Below are 19891 nucleotides of genomic sequence, written 5' to 3'. Positions count from 1 at the left end.
TATGAGAATTCTAAAAAATTAATCTTAGATTTATCTCTCTTAATTATCTCCATTAAAGAGACAATTATTGTTGGCAAGATTATTCTTAATAAGGGCTTAGTAATGGAGTTAATCATGCAAGCTATAAATATATTATTGAGGGGACTTTTGCTAATGGGCAGGTCCCACTAAATTATGCCACAAAAATGGAAAAGGTCTCAATAATTGGAATCAGAAAATCACATATACGTTACATATTAAGTTCATTACATACAAATTCTCAGATATTTGACTCTTTGCATAGCTATAACAAGCAATGATTCTAATTTTTATATACCCAAAATGCTCAACCGAATCAATGGATTCCCTGTTCTGATTCTTGCAGTAACTTTGGATTTATGGTTGCAATCATGTGGCCATTTGCTATTAAACAAGGTTTCTTTTTGCATCCAGCCAAAGAAAGAAAGAAAAGGAAGTGGGGATCATTGCCATCCACCAAGACTGCAAGCCTTGGGGATATTGAAAATGAAAAACAGCTGGTTTTTATTGATGAGAGAAATGCCAAAAAAGGTAGGCCTTGCCAAGAAGTAACTGGCTTTCCGATCCTTGAATTTAACTTCTACTTATGCACGCACCTCTTTTCCCAATTAACTTGCCAAGAAGGAAAAGCACATAAACCAGAAACAAAAAACTCTTTCCCAAGTTGGGATTTGGCTTGGGCATACCTTTCAGATATTTGAACAGGAGAAAAGGGGAAAGAAATCCATCTAACTCTGTCCTATGTGGGCTTCCTGCAACTCTGCAATGGACCTATTTCAGGACCAGAAAGATGTAAATCTGATCTCTGTGTCCCCATTGCTACACAGCTTGGGCTTTGCCTTGATCAGATACATGATTGGTCCCTCATATTGGGCTGACACTAGCTTTCATGCTTGAAAATGGTCCTGGTTACATGCCAGAATCTTGATTTAGAACTCAATTCTCTCTTTTGTAGCTCTGGCACAAAGATAGGAACACCTATGTTATATTTCAGTATTGTGAGTAATAACTAATATTTCTGGATTTCTGTTGGCAAAATACCATTCCCTTTCTATTCTAGCATGCATTGTTTTCTTCCGCAAACAGATATTGTTCATCCAAAAATTCCTAAAACTCATTGTTAATACTGGGAAATTACATATTTCTATTAGAAATTCTCAAGTGTGAAATGCCGATGTGAACTTGTAGCCTCCCACCATTCAAGATAAGCTTCCCACTAGTTCTAAATGGCTGCAGCAACCCCTCAATAGTCAATGATAATTGCTGAAAATTTCTTATTTATCAACTATGATGGCTACATTAGGTAGACTTCTTCTATAAAAGGAGATCATTCGCAATGGTATAAATTATCCTCACTGAGGTGAGCGATCAAGGCAGAGGGCTGAGAGTGAAATATAAGTTCTGGGAAAACTCAGAACAGATGGTCATTTGAGAGATAAAGAGCTTGTTTATGAGTATTTATAATTTTGTACAAACATATTAAAAATACTGAGTTTCCGCTTCAGTGGACATAGGCAAGTTGCCGAACCACTTAAATATCGTCTCTTTATAGTCTTGTGTATTTTTGGGCAGGCCAGAGGCACAACAATTGGTATCAGAGCTTTGGTTTCATGTTGTCCAGAAAATCAAGTTGATCAAAAGTAACTTTTGATCACACACTAACGTTCGTTGCGTCAAAAAGAATCCGTTGTGACAAACTGCATAAAAAAATGGATGCCAGAAGAGCCTGTACGTGCCCCTAGAAGTCGGAGAGTGCACAAACGCACCTCAATTGTACCAGAGGAAGAAGACAAGTGAGTAACGCGCCCCCACTCACGATGAGAGGAAGAAGATGCGTGAGGAACACGCGCTCACGCGCATCCCAGGTTGAAGACACGTGAGAGGCACGCGCCCCCACGCACCCTAGGAGCACTCGGCACGTGTAAGACATGCGCCCAAACGCCCTGCTGTAGTGCATGTACCCCACGCGCTAGATGATCTGAACCGTCCATTTTTTCAGATCTTTGTTGGGCTTGATCTAAGCTATTTGGAGTCCAATTTAACCAATCAAATAATGCTTTCTAATTATTTGGATTATTCCAGACTCATCCGTACAGTGGAAATATTGAGATTTGCCATCGGTATTTTTGATCTGAACTGTCCATAAGTTGCAGATCCTTTTGGGCATGATCTACGCTAGTTGGAGTCCAATTGTAATGATCAAATGGTGCTGACAAACTATTTGGATCATTCTGAACTCATCCGTACGGTGGGAATATTGAGATTCACCATCGGTACTTTTGATCTGAACTCATTTTAGGCTAAATCTAAGCCATTTAGAGTCTAATTGCGATGATCAAATAATACTGAAAAACTATTTAGATCATTTCAGACTCATCTATACGATGAAAATGTTGAGATTCGTCATCGGTACTTTCGATTTGGGCCATCCATGAGTTGCAAATCATTTTGGGCTTGATCTATGATAGTTGGAGTTCAACTGCGATGATCAAATAGTGCTAACAAACTATTTGGATCACTCTAAACTCATTCGTACGGTGGGAATGTTAAGATTCGCAATCAGTACTTTCGATCTAAATCGTCCACAAGTTGCAAATTATTTTGGGCTTGATCTACGCCATTTGGAGTCTAATTGTAATGATTAGATAGTGCTGACAAACTATTTGAATTATTCTGGACTCATCAGTACGGTGGGAATGTTGAGATTTGACATCGGTACTTTTGATCTAAACCATCTATAAGTTGCAGATCATTTTGAACTTGATCTACACCATTTGCAGTCCAATTACGATGATCAAATAGTGTTGATAAACTATTTGAATCATTCTGGATTCATCCGTAAGGTAGGAATGTTGAGATTAGCTATCGGTACTTTCGATCTAGACCGTTCAAATTTCATATCAGTTGAAGGCTTGATCTTAGCCAATTGGAGTCATGCATGACTCATTTGTTTTGGTTTGATCGCAGCTAGTTGGAGTCGTGATAGACTCATTTATTTTGGACTTAATCTCAACCAGTTGGAGTCGTGTAGGACTCATGTTTTGGGCTTGATCTCAGCTAGATGGAGTCGTACCAAACTCATTGGTTTTAGGCTTGATGTCAGCCAATTGGAGTCCAATGTTGCTGGATTCAATTCGTTTTGGCTTGATTTAACCCAGTTGGGATTGTGAAGTTTGAGGAGTAAACTTCAGATCATTGGACGATGCTGATTAACTTGTTATATCAGCAAGTTTTGACAGTCATACAATTCATGGAGCATAATGTTATTAAGAGGAGAACCACAATGGATCTCATTGTGGTTTTATTTGAAAAGCCAGTTGCAAATAACAAAGTGTAGATAAATAAATTGTTCAACTTCAAAAAGGCAGAAAGTATTTTTGTTGCCCCATAGTATTTGGCGTTGTGATCAAAAAGTTGGAAGGTCATGAGAATGACTATTAGTAATTCTTCAAAGAAGTCGAAGTTGAAGTTTCATAATGTAACAGATGTTTTCCTAGATGAGGGGAGGTGCGCAAAAGAGGTTCTGGCAAGATCTCGAATTTGTTAGTCATGAATGTTTTTAATCAAGGTAGAAGCGTGGATTAGTCAAAGTCCAAGAATAAGGGTAAAGGCAAGTCATGATCTGGACAACAGATGACTCGCTAGCAATTGTGGCAAGACAGGCCACAAGACACTGCTAAAATCAGGAGAAAACTGAAAATGATGTAATGTATATGGTGAATAAAGAAATACATGACATCGTATTTCTTGCAGTGTATAATGTTGTTAAAGACAGCTTGAAGACAGTAGTCATTTAGTAGTGTTTTCTCAAACAGACGTGGAAGGTCACAAGTGATTTATTGGTCTTGGCTAGTGGTAATGGTCGTGTGAATTAGATAAGGAAGTAAAAAGAAATCAATTTTACTTTTCCTCATCTAAACCTGAAGAAATCTCCCTAGACCACGACATGAAGCAAAGGTGTGAGAGATGGGAACATAACCTCAGATGTTCCAGGGATATCTACACCTAAAATTGATGATTACATAACTGTCAAGAAGATTATACCTCCATGGTAGTTACTACCTTAAATTATATCATGCTGAATGAAGGTAGTGAACTACGGTATGAAGAAAAATCTTGCAAGAATAGAGATTATGCAAGTCGAAGACTGCACACAAGATGGGCACATTGACTGAAGATAGCGGTAGGATGATGAGTCAGTCACCTATGTTGGAGATGGAGACCTCAGTAACAGGTTCTTTGATATGTGTCAAGGTCCGTGTGAGACCATTGATTCCCAGTGCAGTGGGAGATGTGTTGCCCTATATAGATGTGTTGATTAAGGGCGTTGTACGTGATGAACTAAAGTTATGCATCACTTTAGTTAGTCTTCTAACTTGAAGACATGAGCTGTAAAACTACAAAGATGATAAGGGATCATGCTGGAGATAGAGGCTGGCATGTTGAGAACCAGTCTCCAAGTTGGAGATAGGTGTGATTGTTGGATTATGGAGCCTGGTTTGAAAGCTGTAAAGGCACCAGGTATATTGTTCGCTCAACTGTGGCTCGAACGAAACTCAATTTACTCAAGGTGTACATGAGTGTGGACTCATGGACTCGAGCGAAAGAAGAATCCTAGAGAGTTGAGATTGTGCAGTAAAGCACTTGTAAATCTCTTCTGAAGAAAATCCCTTATAAGCTCTATGGATGTAGGCAATGTTGATGCATTTGGAGAGGCATCTAGACATCTATTTGAATACGTACCTATAGCTGCATTTGATAGTGGAAATGTCTCATGGCTAACAAGCATTCCAATAAGGGAGTGCAATCATTTGTAGCATCCTAGTATGGCACACTTGGATGGAGGGGCTGATTGTTGGAAACCCCCCAAGTGTGAAATACTCATGTGAACTTGCAACCTCCTACCATCCAAGAGAAACTTCCCACTAGTCCTAAATGGCAACATCAACCCATCAACAGTCAATGATAGCTGCTATAAATTTTTTATTTGTCAACTATGGTGACTATGTTAGGTAGACTTTTCCTATAAAAAGAGATTAAAAAGAGATTATTTCCAATGGTATAAACTATCCTCACTGAGATGAGCGATCAAGGCAGAGGGCCAAAGGCAAAATATAGATTCTGTAGAAACCCAAAACAGATGGTCATTTGAGAGATAGAGAGCTTGTTTATGAGTGTTTGTAATTTTGTACAAACATATTGAAAATACTGAGTTTCTGCTTCAGTGGACGTAGGTAAGTTGCCGAACCACTTAAATATTATCTTTCTATCATTTTGTGTGATTTTTGAACAGGCTAGGGGCGCAAAAATTTCATTCATAAATTATCACCTACTTTTCGTTTTACACCCTAAACTATATATAAACATTTCAATTTGCACCCTAAACTACAAATATATCTCACTTTGCAGTTCTATTAAATCTCGTCGTTAAGATTGTCACGCGATAAACTAATGGTGCAAATTGACAAATTAAGTAACTTAGGATGAAAATTGATTTTTTATGCTTTATTATTATTATTATTTTGGGAAAAAGACAAGCAATCTACAGTTGGTATGTAAAGTCACTATTTTCATTCAAATAAGTCTAATTCAAGCAAGTAGAAGTCATTTTTCCAGCATGGAAGAGGTCTCTTTCTCTTATGTGTAATCCATTTGGCGGCCATTCAAGATTATGTGTTGACCACGTCGCCCGGGCGCCGGGGGGGGGGGGGGGGGGGGGGGGGGGGGGGGGGGTTGATGTTTAATTTCCTAAAAAAGAAGGAAAAAGAGACCCTCCAAACATAGGCATAGTGGCCTTCATGTAGAAAGCACGTTCTGTTCTTTACTTTGAAGGTTTAAGAATAGTTTGCTTTATGCTAATTGCAAGCCTTATGTCTTAAATCTAATACAAGCTTCCCCAAAACTAACTACTAATTGCAAACTCTCTCTCTCTCTCTCTCTCTCTCTCTCTCTCTCTCTCTCTCTCTCTCTCTCTCTCTCTCTCTCTCTCTCTCTCTCTCTCTCTCTCTCTCTCTCTCTCTCTCTCTCTCTCTGTGAAGTGGGTTCTGTAAAATTGATAACTACTTAAATAACTTTCTTAAACAGCATTAAATGCTTCAAAATGTTGTAAGGGTGACTTCATGTATCTATCTTTTTCTCACTCTAGACCTCAATAGGACTTCGAGGGGATCTGAATTCTGATCTCAAACATACAAAGGACTTTACAAGATGGGGCACATATTCAATCCGCATGTTTTTAGGGCTGAAATTACCTTTATTCAAAACACAACTCATCAACTCCCTTGTGTCCCTTTGAATGGTCCTTCAAACTAGACTTGTCCCATTCAATGTCTTTGAATTGCTTATGACACCATAACTGAAGCCACTCAAAAGTTTCAAACTTCTTCAGCTAATATTATAATATTGTTGGGGACCATCCAGGTTTATGATAATAAATGGTAGGGAGTTCAATAAAAAGAAGTTTGCTTTGTATAAAAATCTTAAAAATCAAATTTTTGAAGGGTTTTTCTTAAAAAAATATTGGGACTTGGTTCTGCCCCTTGGTTGGGAAAAAGATTGTTCATCACTTCATAAAATAGAATTCTTTGCCCCTAAAAGAAAAACATCTCAAAGCTTTAGGGCTAAGCTCTCCATGTGATTGGTTTTCTCTTTTCTTTCTTGCTCCTCTTATGTTAGATAATCTAACATTTAAAGGGTGATGGACATAATAATTTGACAAGTTATTTGGGACCATAAAGAACAGAACTTGGGGCTTTATCTTTTTGGTTTGGAAGATTAAGACAACCGATGGGACATTAGTCACAATATTGTTCAATCCAACCTCTCTAATCCAACATTTACAGTCAAGTTTGAGATATAATTGAATAGGTTAACTGGTCATCAAGTAATGACCTTGATTTTGCTTTCTTTTAGAATATTAGAATTCTTGACATGGTTTTAAAATCATACCAAGATATCAATTAATAGTTTTATAATTTGATGAATTACATCAAACTACATCAATTTGTGAGATTATTTTTGTGTAATCTCTTTATAATTAGAGTATTTACCTTTTAGAGTTTGTCATCATCAGTCGATATCATCAATCATATCGACTGATGTTGGAGATATAAATAATTTTTTCATTCTACCTATAATCCTCCTTGTATGTCTTACACTTCTCTTGCTACATATTTAAGAGAATATTTAGCAGATTCAGTGAAAGTACAACTTTAGTATCAGGAGAGCAAAAGTGGAAAGAATGAGCTTTTCTTTCATCTTCCATCGTATATGTGGGCTGGCCCATAAGAGTAAGGTAGCTACAAGGTACAGAAGAAATGGGAATGTTGTCATGATACTTAGGCAGCAAGCCATTAATAATCTCCATAATCACTCTTAACATTGATAATGTTTTCCCCTTTGGCAAACGACGAACAACCAGGACTGGGACCAACTGAACTGGATTTAGGAAGAATATTGTCAATAGACCCACTGCATTGACTTCTTTTTTATTCTTTTTTGTGCAACCAAACCCTACACTTTAGGACTTGTTAATGTTTTGTGGGTGTCACAAGAACTTTAGAGAGGTATAATGTTTTCTTCTTTGAAAAAGAAAACCAAGTTAGGCATCGGTAACTAGCCATTTGGTGGGAAAGAACATGACCCCCTTTACTAGAAGTCTCAATCTTCAACTAACAGACAAGACAGTGTTGAAGCTTCAATTCAAGTTAGCTAGGTGTTTTGACGATGAGAAATACTACAGTTATAAAGAGATATTATAAAAGTAAATTCATTAACTGACTTAGCTTGATGTGGTACGTTATATTGTAAAATTATTTTTATTGTAAAGTAAATCTAACGTATCATATAAAACCATATTAATTTACAAATTTACTTTTGTGAGATCTTTTAATGGTTGACAGGTTATAGTTACTTATCTTTGACTATAATTTTCTCTTGATAAGTGTGTATGCATACAATTATACATTGGACTCTTTTTGCAGACCGATTTACCTATGTAATGGACTCTTCTTGCGAGGCCCATTTCCATATCTTTAGGAGAATAATATAGAAGAGTCGTGCTACACACTGCCTGAGGATGAGTCTCGATAAGACCATTTGGCCTTTTTCTTTCATTTTTTTTATATCCTTAAATTTTTTTTTTTTAAATACAACATCATTAAAAAAATACTTTCTTAATCACTAAATAAAAAAAAAAATGGAAATCCAACCTCAAGACAAGTAGCATATTCCTAATATAGAAACTCAATTCACAAACCTAATTCCCAGCCTCTTAGATTCGGCTCCGAGCCATGGGTTTGAATATTTTCGAACGTTGGAAGTTTTATTTGACGCCAAGGCCCTTAACGATTATCTCACGACACAATACTTATTTTAAAATAAAAATATTTTTATAAACTGATATTATTTTTATAAATTATTTATAAAAATACTCTTAATTTTAAAATATAATTATGTAAAGTATTGTCAAAAATGATATGTATGTATCATTTTTCTTTTCCAAAGTCTCCGTACACAATTTGGACTGCCAAAAAAGCAAAAATTAAAGAAAAAAATAGTTGGCAATTTATTTATTTTTTTAATTAATAAAAATTTATTATATTTTTAAATCAATATGTAAAGTACACAATATATATTACTTAAACGTAAGATTTTATTTATAATATTTAAATTTTAAATATTTTTTTTCTAAATCAAATCGTACCATATAAACACTTTATTAATCGTGTTATCCATACAAGTTTATAAATACACTTTTCACACTTCATAGAGGATTTATGTGAATAAAAAGTTCAAATAGGTAAAATTACAAAAGGTTAGACCAATTATCATTTTCTAAGGGAATAAATCACTTTATCAATACGATTATTTTATTTTATGGAGTAGATTCATCTAACCATACAAATAGTATAATTTGCCCTTTTTTTTTAAAAATATTTTTTAAACATTTAAAAAAAAACACAAAAATTCACTAGTAGCATTTTTTTAAACATTTAAAAAATATAAAATAAAATGCACTAGTGGTCAAACTCAGAGACAAATCCAAGGGCAAAAATAGCATTTTCCATTTTCCTTTCATAATTGCTTACAATTCTCTCTCTGTCTCTGTCTCTGTCTCTGGTTGAGGAAAATAGAAAGCCTACAAAAAACTTAAAATTAACCACCTTAATCTGTTTGAGGTCTGTATTCTTTATACACTACAGAGCAAAACCTTGAACCAGCCAGTAGTCTCAAACTATTAGTTGGACTCCTATCTTAAGAAAATTCATTTCTGTTTCCAACTTGTGACAGCAATATTTCTGCCATGGAAGAAAAATTATCTGAGATTAGATAGCTAATTTCGTGATCCGCCATTGATACAGGGGCATTCTTTTAAAGAAATGGCTGCTAGTACCTGAATCAAGAGGATAGGTGGTGCACATATCATGTGCTTTTTCTTACTGTTTGCCCATCATTTTTCAGAGACAAACGGCATGAAAGATAAAGGGTGCTTTCCACCTTTCCCTTCTTCCTTCTCCTGAGAATAACCTAAGAAATGGTCAGCTGGCATAGTCCCACTCTTTCCTCCCTTTCTTTTCCTCAACTTGCTTGTATAATTTCAACAACCCCCCTGTACACACACACACACACAGAGTCACCCACTTATAGCTTATGACATGGATTAATACCAAAATATGATAATCCCCATTCCCACGTTCTTCCTTTATAACTTGATCTGTTGTACAACTTAAGACAGCAGAAAAGGGAGCATTGTTGACATTGACATATCTGCTTAGACCCTAGAGGACAAGTATATGGTACTGCCAACAGAACAACACACTCTAATCATATGGATTCATACCAAAACCCATGTGATGTACTAATTATCCTTGATAGGGAAAGAAAACTCTTCGAAAAAAATCTTTAAAACCTCAATAAAATTGCTGTTTGCATGCTTCTTACAATCATTTAAAAAAAAAAAACATGGTGACAAAAATCCATAAAAATCATTCTTTACTTGTGTATTTGATGATTGACAACACATTAAATACAATGAAGCCATCCAAAAGGTGATGGATAAAAAAGGAACTCTAGCCTTTACACATAGGCAAAAGGATGGGCAAAATGATATTGGAAGAACAAGGCGGCATCATGAAGGCATTTACAAAGAGCAGATGGGGGGAATGTCAGCCATTGTTTACACAAATGCATCATGCTATGACCAATTTTTATTGACGGTTTGCAGGGCTCCCTAAACATGTTGCATTTTCAATTGGATCATAGAATTCACTCTGCTTGAAATTATTGAATTTGTGTACCTTTCAGAAAATATGTGTGCAATGAAGGCAGATTAATGTGTACAGTTCACGTCAAACCCACCTAGAAAATGTTCCTCAAATTTTATTACTGCTGCATTATCTGCAAAGCTACATAGATTTCAAGTCCCTTGTGCCAACTGCCAAGACACATGACATTCTGCATCGATCATGCAAATCAAAAGACACTAACTTGACATTGATTTATACACTTAGAAACCAAAGTTTATCGATCCTAGTTTCATCAATGTGTAAATCTCTACCACTCGAGAGTGTAAAGTATAGAACTCCTAGTAGTTGGAAGGTGAAAAATAAAAGAGAAATGCTACTATACCACCTGAGTCGTATCACTCACTTTGTCTCCTTGACGTGTTATTATCATCGAGTGCCACGTGATTTATTAAAAAAATTAAAAACACAAACATAAAAGGGATAGAGAGAATATAGAGTTTTACTCTTTCTCTTTCTATATTTTCAAATACAATTTTATTTTGAATATATTTTAATTTTTTTTATTTTCTTAATTAGCCACGTGGCACCAATTAAAAACTGAGTTCCATGGTCAAAAAATGAAAAAGAATAGGTCTCTGTTTTCTAAATTTTCCTAATAATTTTGGAAGAAAAACAAGAATCTAGTCCAAGGCCATTTCTAAAATTTCGACTCTATTCAACAATTTTTAGCCATTTATAGCCAAAATAGAGGCCATAATTAATAAACCAAAACAAAGAAAAAAAGAAAGAAAGATATGATTGGCTACAAACATGGTTTAATTAAGATAAATATATATTTATAAATTTCCAGTTCAAAAAAAAAAAAACCGTCTAGTCCAATCGAGAGGTTCGGAACCAGGTTCGTCTTACCTTCTTCACGTCAATATTAGACACAGGAAAGAAGAAAAACAGGAGCGAGAAAGCATAGAGAGAAACAGGGCGAGTGAGAAAAAGAGCCAGAATTTTATCTCTATTCATTCTCACTTTCTCTGTTTCGTCATTCCTATCCTCTTTCTGTGGAATTCAATCAAATTAGATTTTCTTTATATCTAACCCAACATTTTGATTTTTGTTTTTTTAAAATCTCGATATAGTTTGTTGGTGTACTGTATTTGGAGTTTGGACGCCTGTGAATTAATGTGTAGGATTTGACTTGTGAATTTGGGGTGGTTTAAAGCTCCGACTTTTTCCAAGTTCGTTGCGGTTGTGTATGTGATAAATATGGCAACAGAGCAAGTTTTGTCTTTCTCAATAGCTTCAATGGTTGAGAATGTTCTTCAACAACGTGGTACCCGATTGAGCGACCGGGGCTTGGCTTCGAGGAAGGCCGACGAATCTTGTATGATCAATCATTTCTTGATTTACGTGATTTTCTATGGTCAAAGAAATTTCTTGAATTTTAAGTTTTGGTTTCTTTGATGATCGGAGGAAGTTTTTCCTGGTGTTGTCTTGGAGCATGTGAGTTTTGCAAAACTTTTGTTACAATCTAACATACGTGGGTTTTGAAAATATAAAATCGGGTAACTTGTGGATTTTATTTTTCCAAATGTGTTTGTTATAGTGGCAATGATGCAACATTGATACGATGATGCATTGATACAATGATGCAACACGTTTAATCTCACTGTCCGTATCATCTGTCTGATTGGATCAATCTTCTTTATATGAATCTATTATTTTCGACTTACTTCTGTTTTCTTCTTTAATTTCTCATTTCCCAGAATTTTGAAGATTTTATTCTAGAGAAAAAGTAAACATTTTGTTGCATGGAATTGTGTGATTGGAATTACACTTTTAATCGAAGGTCCCAGTTCAAGACCATAAGCTTGGAAAAGCTTATCATTCGACCAATGAATTTGGAAATGATTCTAGATAAGATGGAGAAAAATCAGGGTTTTATAACCCAATACTAGAACTTTCTTGTTTCGGTTGAGATGTGCCGATAAAAAAAAAACAAAAAAACTGACGGTTGCTACGCCGTTTTACAGCCCTGAGAAGATATGAAGCAGCCGGATGGCTCAGAAAGACGGCTGGAGTTGTTGGGATTAAAGATTTCCCAGCCCAGCCTTCCGAAGAAGAGTTCAGGCTTGGATTGCGAAGTGGGATAGTCCTTTGCAATGCTCTTAACAAGGTTCAGCCAGGAGCTGTGTCAAAGGTATGGTTCAGCCCGGTTTTTAATTTCTTTTAATCTCTTTTAGCTTTCACTTAGAAGTTTTGTTGGTTTTGAGGATATTCATTGACTGATTTAGGTGGTTGAGGGCCCGTGTGATTCTGTTGTTACTCCTGATGGGGCAGCTCTATCTGCATACCAGTACTTCGAAAACGTGAGAAATTTCCTAGTTTCTGTGGAAGAATTGGGGCTTCCAACCTTCGAAGCATCTGATTTGGAACAGGTGTGTATTTGTAGTTTTATTAGCATCAATAGAAAAATCTATAGGGAAAATCTATATGATGGGCTTCATCCGCATATCTTCTCTCTCTTTGATTAACGGAAAATCTCTATAATGCCATTTCAACTTTGGATGTGACAATTATCAATCTGATGTAACATTATTTTAAATCTCGACTTCACAGGGAGGGAAATCTGCCAGGATTGTAAACTGTGTTCTAGCACTCAAATCATATAGTGACTGGAAACAAGGAGGTGGAAATGGATCATGGAAACTTGGTGGAAATATGAAACCACCAACCTGTGGGAAACCCTTTGCACGAAGAAACTCAGAACCATTCATGAATTCCTTGTCGAGGACATCATCGATGGAGAAGTCTCTGGAGAGTTTGTCTAGTGATCTATCTTCATACTGTGATCTCTGCCATGATCTGAATGAAACAGTCAGTGTTTTTCTTTTTCTTTTTTTGTTGTTTTGGGGGGGGGGTTGTCATTGTAGCATGACGCCAAGAATTTTATATGTATTCCTATCTGCAGGGTTCATCTCGTTCCTTAAATATGCTAGTCCGTGAAGTTCTTTCTGATAGGAAGCAAGAAGAAATTCCAATTGTAAGGGCTCTTGTGCTGTTATGGGATTTTCTAAGTTTTGAAAAGATTGCTTATGTTCCTGCAAAGTAAGCAGGCGAATAATTATAACAATCACTTACTCCTGTGATGCATGTATTCTTCACCATATATTGTCCCAATTGGCGGATGCTAATGGTTTAGTTCATCAATTGTTGTACATCTAATTGAATGAAATGTGTCTTAGGTCTAATATTTGTCTACATTTTCCCTCTCATGTCTTCTTGTCTAGCTTGAAACTTTGTTGTAACTAATTAGATACATATTCTTGATCATCACTTCACAGAGTATATGACTTTTTTGCCTGTCACAGGTTGTGGAATCTATGCTTAATAAAGTCATGGAGGAGTTTGAGCGCCGGTTAGGAAGCCCAAATGAACTGGTAAGCATCTGTTTTTTCCAACAATGGTATTACCATCTCATTGGCAATGAAGTTCTTCACTGTTTTTGAGTATGATGTGAGAAGTCAAGAATCAAGATCCCATTTTCCTCTATGATTGTACAGAAATCGTGTTCCGCCATATAATAATCATTAGTATATTTGATTTTTATTTTTGTAAAGCTCACTGTCAATGATCTTAATTTCTCTCGTAATCTTACAGATTAAAACAACTGCGAGAGAGATCTCAGTATTTTTCTCTGACAATTCTCCTTCTAAAACTGCTTCTGATGATACAAAGGTATATACATTCATCATAGAAAATTTAAAATGCAAGTTACTCGGAATAGATTTTTATACAAGCAACTTGATTATATAAGATTGCCTTGTGCATTTTGCACAAACAAGTGACCTTTCTTTTACTGTGATTAAGATGGAAGAAGAACCTGCAACACTAAATAAAGAGGAGGAATGCTACGATTGGAAGTGTGATCCTGATCATGGATCAAAAAGTCAGCTTTTGAAACAACACAAGTTGGTAGAACAACAACAAAGAGATGTTCTGGTAATTTTTCTTTGCATCAAACTTTCTTGAATCAAATTTGTTATTGTCACATAATTAGTGGCTTTGATGTCGACATACTGCAGGAACTGAAACATATTCTTCTCGGTACAAAAGCAGGCATGCAATTCTTGCAGAATAAGTACCAGGAGGAGTTCAACAATTTAGGTACATTTTAAATGAAATATTCTATTGTTTTGAGGTTTTTAAAGGAGGAAGGATATCACTAGATTCCCTTGATAGGTAAGCACCTTTATGGTCTAGCTCATGCTGCTTCTGGATACCAGAGAATTCTTGAAGAGAACCGCAAGTTATACAATCAAGTGCAGGACTTGAAAGGTGACATTCCGACTGGTTTAAGCTCCACTTCAATTGGTAAAATTTTTTGTTCTCAGCAAGATCTAAACGTTGAGTATGTGTTATGTCTAATTAGGGAACATTAGGGTATACTGCCGAGTTAGGCCTTTCCTGCCTGGGCAACCAAATGGTTTGAATATTGTGGACCACATAGGGGAAGGAAATATTATGATTAATGCACCTTCAAAATATAGCAAAGAGGGACGAAAGTCATTCACTTTCAACAAAGCATTCGGTCCTTCTGCAACCCAAGGTCTCTCTCTCTCTCTCTCTCTCTCTCTCTCTCTCTCTCTCTCTCTCTCTCTCTCTCTCTCTCTCTCTCTCCCTCCCCTTCTGATCAACTTTCATTGTATACCACTGCTTTCCTTTCTTTGCAGGGGAGGTATTTTCAGACACCCAACCTCTGATACGGTCTGTTCTTGATGGCTACAATGTGTGTATATTCGCTTATGGCCAAACAGGATCAGGGAAAACTTATACCATGGTAAGAAGCTCAACACATTTTTTTATTGCAATCAGATTGCTGATTCTTTCACCATAAGGCTTTGGTTTGTTTTTTTGCCGATAAGTGTTTTGTCATTTATGTTATTTGTATTAATATATATCATCTATCAATCCAGAGTGGACCCCAAGAGCTTACAGAGGAGGCCAAAGGTGTCAATTACAGAGCATTGGGTGACCTATTTCTTCTCTCAGAACAGAGGAAAGCCACCATGTGCTATGAGATTTCTGTTCAGATGCTTGAAATTTACAATGAACAAGTTAGGGATCTGCTTGTGACAGATGGTCACCAGAAAAGATATCCTTAGGCACTTGTTTATTCCTTTATATTATCATAGCTTGTGCAATGCACCTCTTACTCATATTTGTTCTTAACCCCCTAGTACATTAGAAATTCGTAACAGCTCTCAAAATGGGATCAATGTACCTGAAGCAAACCTTGTACCTGTGTCATCAACATCTGATGTTATAACTTTGATGAACCTTGGCCAAAAGAATCGAGCAGTGAGTGCTACAGCCATGAATGATAGGAGTAGTCGTTCTCATAGGTATAGCTAATTTTGTCTTATAAATTTCTTAATAGAGCCGCTTTTCTTTTCCAAATCTTCATTTTAGTTATTGTTCGTGCATGAATAGAAAATTATAATATTGTATCTATGTATTTATCATATTTTGATTTTAAGAACATTGATTTTAGTATTATTGTATACATATATGAACATTTACTCCCATGTGGTATCGATTTCCAGCTGCCTTACAGTTCATATTCAAGGACGAGACCTGACATCTGGATCTATTATTCGTGGCTGTATGCATCTGGTTGACCTGGCAGGAAGTGAAAGGGTTGACAAATCTGAGGTGACAGGAGATAGATTAAAGGAGGCACAACATATTAACAAATCTCTTTCTGCTTTAGGAGATGTTATTGCCTCTCTTGCACAAAAGAATTCGCATGTTCCTTATAGGAACAGCAAGCTCACACAACTGCTCCAAGACTCACTTGGTAAGGTTATCAATTTCCTCTAACCATAAAAAGATGTTCTTCCTTTTTCCACTTTATTTTCCTTTGTTGTGAAGATGTTGGCCCTTGTATCTATTAGGAGGGCAAGCGAAGACGCTCATGTTTGTTCACATTAGTCCAGAGCCTGAAGCTCTGGTAGAAACAATTAGTACACTCAAATTTGCCGAAAGGGTTTCCACTATTGAGCTTGGTGCTGCTCGGGTTAACAAAGATAGTGCAGATATAAAAGAGCTTAAGGAGCAGGTTTTTACTCCATTGATTTGCTCATGATAAGTTTGAGAAGTGCCTATGCCTTTTTTATTCCCAATATAGAAAATGTTGTGTTTAGTTTTTCTTTCAAATGGCTTATTATGGCTTATCTTGAGGCTATATATTAGTTCTATCTTTGTCTTCTGTATCTGGATAATGAATTTAAGAAGCTTTGACCCACATGTCTTTCATGCATTTGGTAATCTTTGGGAAAAATAAAGGTGTCTTGTTTACTGTCTCTTTTTAGATTGCCAGCCTTAAAGCAGCCTTAGCAATGAAGGAGGGAGTCATGGAGAGTCCTCAACGTACTGTATCTAGCAGTCCAGAAAGACCAAAAGTGAAATCATGTGGATCTTCTCCTTCCCATCCTAGTTGGAGAAGTGTTGGAGATCCATCTCGGGGTCATATGCAATCAATGGAGGATGTTGGTAACTTGAAGGTATGAACCGAGTATCACAACTAGTATGGCCATGTTTTCATGTTACCAATGTAAATTGTTTTGAGTGCTAAGTTCATCTCATGTATTCCACCTGCATCAAAGTCTGAGTCGAATATATTGCATATGGGACATGCCCATCACTTTTAGTGCTCTACTTGTTAATTATTGTCTCTATAGACAAAACATATATTTGTTTTCCATTTAAAATGTGATAATTAATGTAGAAAAAGGGAATGAGCAACTAAAATGCTAGAAAATTTGGCTTAGATCCCTTGGTTGCTACATCCTTATTCTAAGTTTCACTATTCCTTTGGTCAGTTATTTGGTGTTGGACTCCACTTGGAGTTAAATGAGGCGTGCTAGTGGTTTTAGAAAGATATCACTGAGATATTTCGCAGCATTCTGAGAACAAGGGAAATTTATTTGTACAAAAACTGTGCATGCATTCCCTTGAAAAAGTGGGACTCACTAAAAAAGAGGTAGGGTTTTCCTGATGGGGTCAACTTTTTTTCAAATGACTTGAAAGCTTCTATGTAACATTACTTGAGAATGAATAGTTCTGCTTTTTTTTTATTTGAAGTCAATCACCAAACATAAATGGAATTAAATCCAATGAAAGGAATCAATTCTGAATATGGTCATCACCAAACGATTCAAATAAAGGATTTAAGCTACAATATCTGTTGAAATCATCACGTGATGTAAGTACACCAGTGAAATAACTCATCTCAAAGGTGATGACAAAGCCTGAAAATTGACTCATTTCTACAACTACTCTACTATGGTGCTTAAAATCCAATGATTCATCTCAACTTTTATTTAATAGCTTTTGAAAACATGGTTCATGGTCGTGTATTGGCTTGCAGGTTCGGAAAAATTCTACAACCAAGCCAAAAAGACATAGCTTAGATCTTCAAGATATGAGGAGGAATTCACATTCTTGGCATCCTGTTGGCAGTCCTGGGTTTGATGGAAACGAGGATGACAAGGATTCGGTTTCTGGCGATTGTGTTGATAAGGTCATGCTGAACAAGCTAGCCGGTCGTTGGGACGTAGACAACAGACAGTTGCCTGAGATGTTTGGTCGGACTTACCCCTCAGCTCTTTCAAAAATATACTCTGAACAAGCTTTCAGTAAGCTGACAACTAATAAAACCGACGGCCAGGATTATGATGCACCTAACAGTCGGTGTGAAGTTGCCACTGACGACTCTGATGAGCTCGAGGCTGAAACTAGTGATTCGTCAGATCCAGACTTGCTTTGGCAACTAAATCTTCATAAAGCTACCAACATTCCAAATGGGATGGGTTCAAAAACAACGAAAACAAATCCCAAATCAGCAAAGAGCTCAGAACCGAGGTCTGTCTTCTTTATTATTAAGTTTTGCCATGTTCTTAAGCTGTGTTGTTTGTGCTTTACATCCTCTTTTACATGATTAGAAATTTCCTTTCCGCTTAAATATGGAATGTGGGGGGATTAGGAGTGCAAGCAAACTCTCAACAATCCCTCTTCAACTTGACATTTGAGTTGGTTTTACCATCCTTTTCTGTTTTGTGAAAGTGCCCTGCAATCAAAAATAATTCAAATTTTTGAATTATGTGTTTATAAGCAGGAGTTTAATTCCAATGCGGATTCCTTCACCATCACGGATCAAAGCACCCAATGGAGTTAGTCAGCCTTCGAACAAGCCCGGAAGGCAGGCTGTTCTAGCTGAAGGAAAATGGAAGAGTGGGAATGCCAAGTGAGATTAGTGTGTAATGGGGAATATTGGTGAAGTTGCTCATGAGTCTTTTATTCCCTCTTTTTCGTGCATTTATTATTATTATTATTATTATTATTATTATTATTATTATTATTATTATATATATAGTTGTATTAAAAGAGAGAGTGAGAGGGAGAGAACAGGTTTTCTATATTGAAGTGGCAATAGTTCCAGTTGCCTGAGTTTCTCCGGTGGTGATCGATCTATGCCGCCCCACCTAGCAATTTTTATATGTTTATAAGAGTGCTGAAGAAATCCTTAATTCTTTTCATGTGTTGGTGGAAAAAATGACAGAAATAAATATATGACAAGTATAAAGAAAAATGTACTTCCATTTGTTTGATTTTTAGTTGCTTGTCTTCAAGAGATTGGGATAGGGATCATAGTGGCTGCAGGTCACCTAGACCCACCCAGCTTGCCCTAGGTGACCCGCTGCGCACTCATCCATAGTCTTTTTATCCACTTGCCTATATCACATGTTTTTTTCTTTTTTTTTTCTTCTTTTTTTTTTTTATTTAAATTTCAGTTAAACTAATTGAATTCTTCTACTTATCATTTCTATATTATATATTTATAAAAATAAAAATAAAAATAACTATGTGTTATAGAAATGATGAATAAAATTATTTTCAGTTCATATAAAAGATGCAAGGGCAACCCACTCGTGCAGTAGGAAGGTGGGTCTCGCCCATTAGGAGGGTGGGTTGTGCTTGATTTTTAAACCCAATCCGATATCTGCCCGCTTGGTTTAAAAAATTTTAACAGAAGATTCTAAATTTCAAAGAAAAGTATTGCCTTTCCAAAGTCAATAGCAATAAATATTCTATGAGCTCCACAGTAGAGTAATCCTCAAAGTTCATGGAACTTTGGGATAAGAAAAGGTTTTTCGGATAAGAAAAATCCTAGTGACATCCATCATTGAGTGGAAAAGAGGAAGAAACACCACCCACTGCACATGAGTCACATAAATAAACAAACTTTGATTAAAAACCAAGCTTAATTTTTAATCATATATTCTAATATAACTCACTAATTGTTAAACTTAATGCTTGATCCTTATTTACCCAAAATTTTTTTAAAAAAATTCTTGAAAAAAAACTACAAGGTTTGAGGTCCTATTTAGATATTGAGCTGATTTGAGTTCTTTATAAATAACAGTAAATTGAGGTGGTGGAATGAGTTTCGTAGAATCCAGATGAGTTTGTTTAATCAAAACAAAAAATTTCATCTCAATTCATCATTACAATTTTTCAAATCTCAATACAAAATATAATAAACAATCTAACTTTTTCAAATCCTAATA

General features: G+C 36.1%; 1 protein-coding gene across 1 annotated transcript; it reads left to right on the top strand.

Annotated features, from left to right (window-relative positions):
• The first annotated feature begins 11176 nt into the window (after positions 1 to 11176).
• On the top strand, positions 11177 to 18937 carry LOC122316624 (kinesin-like protein KIN-14I). Its single transcript, XM_043133300.1, has 19 exons — positions 11177 to 11643; positions 12293 to 12459; positions 12554 to 12697; positions 12879 to 13136; positions 13231 to 13302; positions 13631 to 13699; positions 13920 to 13997; positions 14130 to 14261; positions 14345 to 14426; positions 14502 to 14597; positions 14692 to 14868; positions 14993 to 15099; positions 15236 to 15414; positions 15503 to 15664; positions 15866 to 16119; positions 16217 to 16380; positions 16634 to 16825; positions 17692 to 18185; positions 18439 to 18937. Exons 1-19 carry the CDS (start codon positions 11526 to 11528, stop codon positions 18569 to 18571), a joined length of 3078 nt encoding a protein of 1025 aa, XP_042989234.1. The 5' UTR covers positions 11177 to 11525; the 3' UTR covers positions 18572 to 18937.
• Positions 18938 to 19891: the final 954 nt, after the last annotated feature.

This window comes from Carya illinoinensis, chromosome 7 (assembly GCF_018687715.1).
Source record: "Carya illinoinensis cultivar Pawnee chromosome 7, C.illinoinensisPawnee_v1, whole genome shotgun sequence".
Classification (NCBI taxonomy): Eukaryota; Viridiplantae; Streptophyta; class Magnoliopsida; order Fagales; family Juglandaceae; genus Carya; species Carya illinoinensis.
The sequence above is the reverse complement of the archived record's forward strand: the minus strand, read 5'-3'. Positions and strand labels throughout refer to the sequence as shown.